At 28.6% G+C, this 11,840-nt stretch overlaps 2 protein-coding genes across 2 annotated transcripts; one reads left to right on the forward strand and one right to left on the reverse strand.

The window, feature by feature from the left end:
- Positions 1 to 1,503: 1,503 nt before the first annotated feature.
- Positions 1,504 to 5,454, forward strand: LOC111896987 (uncharacterized protein At3g49140). Its single transcript, XM_023892962.3, has 12 exons — positions 1,504 to 1,758; positions 2,164 to 2,281; positions 2,365 to 2,614; positions 2,714 to 2,816; positions 3,423 to 3,487; positions 3,608 to 3,724; positions 3,825 to 3,923; positions 4,022 to 4,175; positions 4,265 to 4,347; positions 4,447 to 4,596; positions 4,682 to 4,777; positions 5,130 to 5,454. Exons 1-12 carry the CDS (start codon positions 1,725 to 1,727, stop codon positions 5,220 to 5,222), a joined length of 1,362 nt encoding a protein of 453 aa, XP_023748730.1. The 5' UTR covers positions 1,504 to 1,724; the 3' UTR covers positions 5,223 to 5,454.
- A 1,741-nt stretch (positions 5,455 to 7,195) lies between these two features.
- Positions 7,196 to 10,069, reverse strand: LOC111896951 (uncharacterized). Its single transcript, XM_023892927.3, has 10 exons — positions 9,638 to 10,069; positions 9,004 to 9,098; positions 8,839 to 8,896; positions 8,543 to 8,737; positions 8,381 to 8,460; positions 8,217 to 8,299; positions 8,015 to 8,066; positions 7,864 to 7,932; positions 7,717 to 7,803; positions 7,196 to 7,627 (listed from the first exon to the last, which is right to left on the reverse strand). The coding sequence occupies exons 1-10, from the start codon at positions 9,753 to 9,755 to the stop codon at positions 7,355 to 7,357; spliced, it is 1,110 nt and encodes a 369-aa protein (XP_023748695.1). The 5' UTR covers positions 9,756 to 10,069; the 3' UTR covers positions 7,196 to 7,354.
- Between the last annotated feature and the right edge of the window lie 1,771 nt (positions 10,070 to 11,840).

Below are 11,840 nucleotides of genomic sequence, written 5' to 3' on the forward strand. Positions count from 1 at the left end.
ACTAAAACTATCACAAGCAGCTTTACAAAAGAAGATACATATTACTATTTTCTAAACATTGATCTTCAAGCATGTTTAAAAACAAATTCGTTTATTATACTGTCATAATCAATATTTACAAGAAACTCATTCTCAATTGAAATCAAAGCCAAAAAGTTTAATCTCTTAAGACATGGTAGAACGCAAATAATATTTTAGATGTTTTAGTTGTGAAAAGTTTCTCTACGTTGATGCATCTGTAATGAGAACGGCCAAAAATGTTTTGCATTCTAGACAATAATTGGATAAATGTTTATCATTTTTAAGAAATTTAGTATTGTGTTACCTATATTATATTCAATTAGAATTTTATGTAACAATTCCAATCTGTTGAATAAAATAGTCACAACGGATGTATGAGATATGACAATTTGTAAAAACTGTTCTAAGATTTTTGCAACATGGGTTTAGTTTATCAGCATTCGATGACTTAACTTTTCTAGTGTGAATAAGAAATAAAAATATCATTATATTGTTCGTATTGCCCAAACCTTTGCTCTAATGAACCGTAGCTTGATCAATTATGTGAATAAAATACACAATCCTCAATGATTTTTAGGTGAAAGTTCATGTACTAGTTTCAATGAATCAACATAACTCTCTTCAAAAGGTTCCATCGTTAAAAAATCTTTTAATATTTTTCTTAATGAACATCAAATTAAGTCCTTAAATAAAAGGTTATAGCTTGACACAATTCACAATCATCTCATACTACTCATTGCCTTGTCAATATGCATTGTTTCATATTGTAGTTGTATGCTTATGTTATTTACTTTAACCAAGAAATTATAGTATATATTCAAGCCGAATCTACAAAGTTCACTTTATATTTGTTTCTTCATACAAGGTTCTACTATTTCAAAAACTTGAGTAGTTATTGTCTTCATACTTTTGACCCTAATAGACGCCCTTATAGTTGACAAAGGTTTTAAATTAAGATTCTTTTTTGGTAAAACATCTTTAAAAATTTCTATTTTTGTTGAATCAGTAATCTAAAAAAAATTATCGTTTTTTATAAGATTTTGTTATATATGACAACGTCAAGAGAATGATAACTGATAAGCGAATAAAGTGTTTCAAACTCTAATTCATATTTATAATATTTTAACAAAGTTAAATTTTAATTATCAATAAAATATAAATTAGATTAATAACATGAAACTATAATGCATTATTATTTTTATAAAATAAGTTTTTTAGTATTATTATACTAAAATAACATTTTAATCCGATGTCCCTTTGGATTTTAGTTTGAAAAACCACATAATTTTATAGCATAAATAATAATAATAATAATAATAATAAAAAAGCAAAACAAAACAAAACTTTATCCGAAATGATAGACATCAATATAGAACTTGTCAATGTCATCCAAATAATCGTACACTCACTGCTAAGATAGAGTTGTACGTTGTGCATCCAGACTTGTACACTCTCACATAAATGGGCTTTTTGCTTTAACTGGGTTGGAAGAAGTCTGTGCACAGGTGCCAGGTTTGTCGATTGCTGGACAAAGACCTTTCCATTTGTGTATTTCCGCAGTCTTTCGATACCAAAGTTGCAAACAAAACAAAAACAAACTCAAATCCAAATCTCTCTTCGCAATATCTGCAGAATATCAGCTGCTTTCTGTTATGAAATCCGCTGCCACTTTCAACTTTTAGCGATTCCATCTCTTTCAACAGATGGTGATTGCAGCACCTCGGTTTATTTCCATCGGTAACCCCAAAAATACAAATCCCGTCTCTTTCAATACATGTAGATTTTACTGTGTAATCATTCGTATTCGTATGCTTTACTTACTAAAAACTTGAGGTCATTGTTTGAGGGCAGTTTGTATAACGAGTTATTTTCATGGATACATATTCGACCAATTCGATCGTATAAGGAATTCGTATGAACCCCGAAAGAAATCGTATAATTACTCAAATCTCGGGTTTAGTATCACATACGAAATCGAAGTTTATGTTTCTACGAAAACCTTCAACTGATTGTTTGGTCAAATTCTTTGATTTTTGCAATCAGGAACGATAATCTGTTTGAGCCCTATTTCCAATCAGCCTAGAAATGTTGTTCTTCCACAGATTATATTGATTTTGTAGGGTTTTTTTTGGTTGATTTTAGGTTCTTCATGTGGTGTTTGTCATTCTGAAGGCATTGGTTGCTCTACATCATATGGAGTCACTAGCAATTGGATTCGATCTCCTGAGATTACAAGAACTTGTGATAATTTAGAATCAAGGTTTATACTTTATTCATCTTTTGGCAACCCACAAAAATTAAAACAGTTATCTAAATTGGGTGTATGTCTATTAAAAAATCCAGATTCAGATACAAAAATCAGTTTCTCGGAGATGTTGGATTAAATTGGAGGCGAATTGGTCGAAAAAATTGCATGTCCAAAGTTTCAGTTGCTGCAGATTATCCTGATTCAGTCCCTGAATCATCATCATCATCATCATCATCAAGTTATGTTGCAAAAAATGGATATCATCCACTTGAAGAAATCAAAAATTGCAAAAGAGTTCGTGAAACTAAGCTTACAAGTGCAGAAATTGCAAAGACAACAATCGAGGTTCTTAAACTTAAACACATATTACTTATTGATGCATAAATCTTTCAAGTTTTGATTAATTGATGATGAAAAAATTATGATCTACTTTGGTTGTTTTAGGGTAATAGTAGTGGATTGTTGATATTCCCTGGAACAATACACTCTGAACCACATGAACATATCTCATGGGTGGAATATCCATATGTGATTGATGATAGTGGAGGTTTGACATTCAAATCTTTATTTCATATACATTAAAAAGTTCAAAGCTTTATTCAATATATGTCAAAAACTTTAATGATTTAGTTGAAATATATGAAAAAGTTCAAAGCTTTATTGAGTATACAAATATACACTAAAAAGTTGAAAAGCTTTATTTGTTATACAAACAAAAAGTTCAAATCTTTATTTGTTATACATCAAAGTTTTCGTAACCCAATTCGATATACATCCAAAACTTTAAAGATTTCTTTGTTGTATGTCAAAAAGTTCAAAGCTTTATTCAGTATACATCAAAATCCATAAAAGGTCTATTTGCTATAGATTAAAAAAATTCAAAGCTTTATTTGTTATACATCAAAAAGTTCAATGCTTTATATGATATACATAACAAAGTGGAAGGCTTTATTCAATATATACGAAAAAACTTTTAAAGATTTATATATTATATTCCAAAAAGTTCAAATCTTTATTAAATACACAAAATAAAAAGCTTCAAATCTTTATTCATCATACATCAAGAAGTTCAAAGCTTCAAAGTTATTTTTTCTGCATATTTCTTTAATATAAATGATAAATCCTTGTTTTTAATGTCCTCTATTTTCTTCAGATATATACTTTAAGGTTCCAGATGATGCAAACATAATGCAAGATCCTGAAGCAAGAAACCCTGTGGTAACAACTTTCTAGACTCTTAACTCTTAACTACCAATTTCACCTTAATCATCTTAGCTTACAATTTTATCACATTTTGATTAATACTTAAGATAATTCTTTTTATTTATTTATTTTCAGAATGTTTTAATTGGAATGGATCTTCCAGTTTTTGAGAATCAAATGTTATCTCTCCCTGAAAGTCATATTCCTGATACCTCTCTTGATGACATTCTTTTCTTTGAAGACTATTATGAGGTATTTTTATCCTACTTTCTATTTTATTATCTTTTTTTAAAAGTACATTACTACATTGTCTTTGTTTATTATTAATTATTATTATTATTATTATTTTTAGGATGAGGTTCCAGATATGTTGGGTGGATTTATGGAATGGGGTATACCAATTGATTCTGCTGGGGTCCACCCGATTTATTTTGCGAAGTGCTTGACAAAGGTGATACAATTACAATCAAATATCAATAGTAGAGCTAATATTTATCATTTTATCTTTTTGTTTTTGGAAGCTTTTTATAAAATTTGGGTGCCTTTTAGGCTTCTAACATGGAATATTCTAGAAGGATGGATCATCCTTCAAATGGGGTTTCTGTTTTGGGATGCTTAAGTCCTGCTTTTGTTGATGAGGAGTTGTATTTAAGAAGACTCTTTCATGTTGAACAAAGGGATACATATGATGAGAATTGGGAAGGTAAAAAAGTAAAAAAAAATGGAGCTTTAAAGTTTAAACATATAACTTATGAGTTATCATATAATTATATTTTTTTATTTTATGTGCAGATGAAGATGTAAACTGGAGTGCCTCACTTTTTTACAGATTGGAGATTATGAAAATCGAGTTGTTCTCTGTGTATGGTGTTCAGGTATGCATATAAATCTTGCTTTACTAACATTTAAACAAAAAAAAAAAAGTCTATACATTTTCAATTTTATGGAACTGTTTTTATATATATTTTTTACAGTCGGTAATAAATTTGAAAGATTTTAGAGATGCTGAGGCTGATATTCTTGTACACTCGATTCATGAGATTGTTGAAAACTTGAATGAGAACACAATGAACTCTAATCTTGCACTTAGAGCTTTATGTAAAAAGAATGGATTTCATGTTGAGGTAATACCTTTTTTTTTTCTTGGATTTATTTGTCAATTGTGATTATTTATTTATTTTGAATATCTGGTTTTTGTTTACTTTATAGGAAGCAAATATAATTGGTGTTGATAGTCTTGGCATTGATGTTAGAGTTTGCATTGGCCATGAAGTTAGAACCCATCGTTTCCCCTTCAAAATTCGGGTAATAATTCATCGTACATTCGCTAAAATAAGCCGGATTTTGGCTAACATGAGCCGGTTTCACAAAGATTCATGTGATTAGGTCTTTATGTCTCTCTAAATGAAGTGAATGGGACCAATGATTGTTCTTTTTTCTTTTTACACCATATAAATAGGGCCCATGGCTAAAATAAGCCGGATCTTAGCTAAAATGAGCCGGATCTTGGAAGATTCATTCGATTAGATGCTTTAAGTGAATGTGACCCATGATTGTTCTTTTAATTTTGCATCATATAAATATATGGCCTATGGCTAAAATGAGCTGGATCATGTAAGATTCATTTGGTTTTTTGTTTCTATTTATTTATTTACAGGTGACATCAGAAACGGGTGCAGAAAAACAGATCCAACAACTTTTGTTTCCAAGAGCAAGGCGCAAGAGGCTAACAAGGAAACAAATTGATTGAAAGTTGTAAGAAAGTCCAAGAATAAACACATCCTAGGGTTCATGATAGATTTAAGATTAGATTGAAAAATAAAGAAACGAATAATGAAAAATGTTGTTGAACACTTGATTTGTGATGCTAAGTTTCTTTAATAAGTAAGTAGTCATAGTTTAGTATTAAGAGACTGATGGTTGTATGCTGCCTATGTTGTTTCAAGAGAAAGGAAAGCAAAATCATATTTGATTAAAGATAATGTTGTTCTTTAATTTTTAAGAGACCAAATCCTCCATACAAGTTATCCCAAATTGCTCATAAAATCTCATCCCCATATCATGTGTGTGAAAGTATTTTGGAGGAGAATACATTTGAAGAAAATGGTTCATAATTCAATATGGAGATAAAAGATTAGGTACTCATCTCACCAAATCTTATGCCACATCTTATTATTGTAATTTATGGGCTTGATAAACTAATTATAAAGCTCATACTTTTATTTAATTGAATTCGTTGGTTAATATGGTACATGAATAAACTTTAGGCCAAATTTAAATGGCACTTGATTTGGATATCGTTTGAAAATAGTATTCAAACTTCGAGCAACACACAAATAAAACTATAATTTATTATTTTAACAAGAACTTTTAATGTGAAGGAATAAATATCAATTATAAATAAATAATATAAATTATTAAAAAAGTATAAACTAGTTAATTTATTAGCAGGGTCAATTTTTGAAAGGATGTAATATTGCACGATGCATGTGTACTTGCAAATGCTGATGGAATACAATTAAAAGATGAGTGACATTGCATTGGTGTGGATGACCTAAGTATCTATCTATCTTATATATTTATTTTAAACTTCATATTTTAGTTTTATAAATGATGAGATCTAAAATATATTCTTACTACTTTTATCTAACGAGAATATATTATTTAAAATAAGGAATGTTAAAGTATGTTGTCGTTCTAAATAAAAAAGAGATTAAATAAACAAAGATAAAACTTAAATATGTTGTTATTATATTATTATAAGCTTAAAAACCACTCATATTGGATAAACGTTATATTACAACCTCTATATGCAAATGCAGGTCAAACATGTAATGTTTCTCTTTTTGTTCTAACAAAAACCACTTATATATAATATCGAAAAAACCACTATATTTATGAAAAAATAGGGGTCAGGATAGAATTTTTTGAAGATATGGATGATTTTTGTAGAATAAAAAATAGACATTACCTGTTTGGCATGTATTTGTAGGTAATAGTGGTTGCCATAGAATTTTTATAAAAAACGAATGATTTTTTAGAACAATTTAAATTGGATGGTTCAACTGGAAAAATATCAAAATATAGTAGTTTTTTCGTTATCATCCCTCTAAAATTATTAGTTTGTTTTGAATTCACTGTCAAATGAACTTTTTTATTAGCCTTTGGACACAAAATTATACATCAACACAAGAAACTTTCTATTAACTTGAAACCATATTAAAGGTTATGTGTAACCTCAAAATTAAAACTTAAAAGAAGTACAAATTTAACCTTTTTTTTCAAAAAAAATAAAACTTAACTTTTTATTTACTTTTGTATCTTAAAATTATAAATGCCCAAAAAATAGTTGATTTTTGGACCAAAAAAAAATTAAAAAAATTAAAAAAAAAAATTCAATGAATGAACACCTATACTTTATCATTGTAATACCTTATTAAAGGTTTTGTACATTGAGGATTTACCAAAAAAAGTTCAAAAACAATTGTGCAAATCTTACAAAACACAAAAAATCGATGAATTCCAATTTGATGAACTTAAGAGCATTTCATATTAATTCTCTTGTTAGATTTTAAATATCTGATAAGTCGAACCAAATTAAACTTGTTTATATAATTACTTTGTTTATTTCATTCTTATATAGTTGAAATTTTATTCCATCCTATCAAACCTACCCATAGTTTACACTCTTAACCCTAAAACTCCACAAACCATAAGGTGAAATGCTAATAAAAAGAATAGCTTTTAACCAAAAAGCCAAATACAAGACAAAAAATAAGAACATCAATTAAGCTTTCCTTAAATTCATTTATAAAATTATACTATTAGTATTGCTAATCATCAAAATGCATTTTTCTTTTTTTGCAAGCATAACCTCCAAGATCAAATCTTCTTGATCTGTGTGTTGCTTCCTGTTTTTCTTTCACTTGTGGAAGCAGACACATCCTTGTTACTGTTACTGCTACTGTTACTACTACTGCTACCAATAGCTACATATGATTTATTTGAACTCAAACCACCAACTTCTTCATCTAAATATCTACTTCTTTCTTCCACTTCATCAACAACTTCTCCATGGTTTTCTTTATCAAACCCTGAATAAACAACAAGCCCAACAGCAACAGCAGCAAACGCCACAAAATACATCCAATCCACCTAAGTCAAAGTCAAAAGTCAAAGTCAACAATATCTCCAAATTAGAACTTAAAATATTCTAAAATCGATATTTTTATTTTTTTACAAACCTTTTCATGGTATGCAAAGATACGAATCAAAACTGACCACATGTCGGATGTCAATAAAGACAGATTTAGCATTGTCGATCCACTCATCTGAAATCATTAAATTTTCAACAAACATACGATAAGGGGCAAAAAGGTAATTCTGTATACCTTCAGCAAAACAGGGACTCCCGAGTAAAATAGAAACATTGCTGCTGCAAATCCCGTGTAAGGAAGCAACTAAAAGTCAAACAAACAAACATGTCATTCATTATAACGAGGGCATTTTCGTCTTTTTCAGAGAGAGAGAGAGAGAGATTACAGCTCCTGAAGACCAATGGATGGATTTGAGTTCCTCGCGTTCAAGTATGCTTCTATTGACATTGTTAAAGACAACAAAAGCAAAAGGGCAAAATGTTTTTAATTTCTTTATATTTATAGTATTTGGGAATATTGTTATGATTTGGTATTAGATTTTGCAAATTATAAAAGCCCTAATTGAACACAAAATGAAAGTAGGATACATTTGAATACCACTAATAATAGCACCAAATAACCCCAACATAGCCATGAGTTCAATTCTATCAGCAGTTTTCACAAAGAACTCCTGCATAACTCCAAATTGAACCATTAACCAAAATGACAAAATTGCCCTTTGACCAAAAAGGTTAAACGAAAAGAAGATTACCTCGCTGACATTGCTGACAGCATAAAGAGTAGCCCCTGCAACCACTAGAAAGTCGCCCTTGATAGGGCTACTTCCGCTTTCTAAAATTATACAAAAATACAAATTAAAAAAACAACAATTGATTATATAAATGTATTATTTTGGTAATTTCAATATACTCACGTGATCGATCTGCTGCATGAACATCTGAAAAGATAACAAGAACAAGACCAGCAATACAAATGGAAACACCTGCAATTTTCTTGAATCTGTATTTTGTCTTTAGGAAAAGCCACGTCAGCAAGATCACAGAAGGAATTGACCAACAATCGAGTAACATTATGCTTGTTATAGATGTGTATTGATACGCCTTCACCACTGTTTATAATAAAAAAAAGTCAACACCTTTTTTTTGTTCTTTTTCTGTATTAAGTATAAAAGAAACATTCGAAATCATATATTATAGGCTTATAGCTTACCTAGATAATTTGCCTCTACATCTACAAGTCCAAGAAGTAAATAGTAATACCATTTAGCCTACAAAAGTATATAAAAAGAAAACATAATTAGATAGAAACAAAGATTAATAAAGTCATAAAGTATGAAGTGAGAAGAAAATACAGATTGAAGATAAAAGAAAAAACCTTAAGCCCACTTTTCCTGTATATTAGTATTCCTCCATAAACGATTGCCAACATCACATAGTTGGCTAAAGATTGTGAAGTAGGTGCGTTGATTCCTAAGTTACAAAAAAAAATAGTAAAATTTGAAAATATATGAACTTTTACAAGACAATATAGAGAAAATAACATTAGATTTGGCAAAAAAATGTGTGATTTTGGATAGAAAGTGGCAAGTATGATGTTCTTTTCTCCAAAATAGGTTGTTCTTGCAAATTAGATAATGTATTTTTGGCATTTTTCACAATTGGGATGCTTAATTTTCAATAAGAAGCAACTTATGGTGCTTGAATACTCAAAAAGAGTAAAGACTAAAGCAAAGTGAATTACAACTTACAGCATCAAATACCATGACTTTTAAAATATGATAAAATAAAGATAAAAACACTTTCTTGGACTATTTTAAAACCAATAAAGGAGTCGAGAATAGAGAACGAAAACCCCCTTTTCGTTAGAATTAAATATTATTAGCTTTATGGGAGATTAATCTTATAACACTATGTCACTATTACAGGTAGTTTGACTGGTTTCAGGAAGATCAATTTTGTTTCCATTAATGGAAAATCCCCCAAAAACAAATGAAATGCGAAAAACAAACCTCTTCTAGCAAGCTCCGACGATGAAAATCCAGTTGAGGTGATAAGAAGAGAGAGAATCTGTCCCAATACAAGACCTACCACTGTCTTCTTCGCTAAAACTTCCTTCAAATTCGCCATAATTGAATTGAAAAACTCTTACCCTTTTCCAGAATTTAGGAAAAAGGTTAATCATACACTCGAATCGAGAATACCCAGAAACCCAATAGAGCTCTACTTGCGATTCGTTTGGGTACAGAAATCTTTAGATGGAACGAGTGAGTGAAAAAATCGCTCCCAACTTTAGGATTTGAAGTGGGTAGGTTTGGAAAATGAAGAACTCTTGAAGTTATCAAAGAAATTTGATTGCTTTGATACAAAGAAGCAAGTCAAACTCAATGATTTGATACTTTAATAGTGTATAAGAATACGAGTGACAGAGTTTGAAACGAAAGAGACCTTCTATATAAAGAATCAACGGCTGTAAAGAAGTCCAAAAGCCTTTAGGACAAATGGGGAACATAAAAACGATATTTCATCGTTCTTTTCATCATTTCTTTTCAATTCTTTAAGCAAATGTTGACAAAATAAATATATTATATAAGTTTGCCTTATAACTTATAAAGCCGAACAACAAATATCCTAATTTCCAAATTAAATTGTAAATTTTAGCATTTTAAGTTTAAAATTATAGATGTTAGAATCAATGTCCGGATTCAAGTGTGACTAACACTATCCAAACTCGAATTTCATTAAGACATTATATTTAAGGATAAGAAATTAAAGATTAATTTAAAAATGAATCAAGTGAACATATTTATTATAAACAAAACCTAGTAGATATTGTTCAACATATTTAATGGTAGGTATTACATAATATATATACATAATGTATCACAATTTATATATCACATAATATATAGTGACAAATATGTCATGTTATCATATAATATAGGTTACATAACATATACAATAGTTAGATGAAAAGTCAACAATCAACTAATTAAACAAAAAGAGTTTAATGCAATATGTATTCAAGTACGAAAGAAATACAAACACGGCAAATATATTTAATATATTGATTATAGTAAGTAACGAATTACAAGATTGATGCCTCTAAATACACGGTTCATATACAAAAAATATTCGGAGACGAACTTGTTTAAATCATGTATTATATGAGTTAATTTAAAAGAAAATTAAATATTAAATTCTAAACATTTGAGAAGATTGAATATACAAAAGTGAGAAAAATATTGAATTATTAAAATTAAAGTATTTTTTTCTCTTTTAAATTTAAACAAATAATTTAGATAAATAAATAAAGGAAAATAATTAGACTTTAATTTATGAATTTTAAAATTAGAAATTAATTCATTAATGAAATTGATATGCATTTACTATTATATTTAAAAACTATGTGGAATTTAATAAAATGAAAAAAACCAAAGTTCTAAAAAGTTCATCATGGCTCCGCCATGGCGTGTTATGGCTCCAAGGCTTGTGTCTGTCGTCAAGCTTTACCAAAACACCGTCTTAACTCATATATGTGTATAAAATATAATAATAATTGAAAACACATATACATATATTAATTATATATAAAATTGCCGCATTTAGTTACGCCTTATAAATGACGTGACTCGCCAAGGCTCGGAAAAGCTTGAGGTTTGACATTGTTGTCAAGTTATGCCTTACGTTATTTAGAACCTTGGGAAAACCATAAAATGATATGTGGAAAAAATTAATTTAAAATAACCGTAAAATGACATGTGACAAAATGAATGAGAGTGTGACGTGTGACAAAAATATATTTATTTATTAAAATAGATTTGAAATATTAATCATAGGAATAAATATATATTGAAAATAATATATATTATATAGATAGTATCACTTCTCAAAAAATATATATTATTCAAATTCAAAATATATTAATTACCGAACTTTTGTATCCAAATTTGAATGTTATTAGTAGTATTTTTTTTTAATTACTTGGGAAATTTATGTTTTCTAACTTGTATTCAAGATGATCAATAATATATCTTATGTTGCAATAAGTCCCTTATTTTTAATGCAAAATCTCATCAAACTGTATGTTTAGTTATTTCTAAATTCTAATTATGGTTTTTATTTTTTATATAAAACCTTTAAAATTATAGCTATAATCATCAACTTAAAAGAAGCTAAACCTAAATAGATTATTGATGAACACTATGAAAAAAT

Source organism: Lactuca sativa, chromosome 1 (genome assembly GCF_002870075.4).
Source record: "Lactuca sativa cultivar Salinas chromosome 1, Lsat_Salinas_v11, whole genome shotgun sequence".
In the NCBI taxonomy this organism is placed as follows: Eukaryota; Viridiplantae; Streptophyta; class Magnoliopsida; order Asterales; family Asteraceae; genus Lactuca; species Lactuca sativa.

Bases quoted from the DNA above. Each gene is read 5' to 3' on its own strand.
- LOC111896987 (XM_023892962.3), top strand. From the start codon at position 1,725: ATGGTGATTGCAGCACCTCGGTTTATTTCCATCG. The intron at 2,817-3,422 runs GTTTGACATTCA...TATTTTCTTCAG, and splicing joins TGTGATTGATGATAGTGGAG to ATATATACTTTAAGGTTCCA. The intron at 3,924-4,021 runs GTGATACAATTA...GGTGCCTTTTAG, and splicing joins TTGCGAAGTGCTTGACAAAG to GCTTCTAACATGGAATATTC.
- LOC111896951 (XM_023892927.3), bottom strand. From the start codon at position 9,755: ATGGCGAATTTGAAGGAAGTTTTAGCGAAGAAGACAGTGGTAGGTCTT. The intron at 8,897-9,003 runs GTTTTTTCTTTT...ATACTTTTGTAG, and splicing joins ACAGGAAAAGTGGGCTTAAG to GCTAAATGGTATTACTATTT. The intron at 8,300-8,380 runs GTAATCTTCTTT...GGAGTTATGCAG, and splicing joins CTGTCAGCAATGTCAGCGAG to GAGTTCTTTGTGAAAACTGC.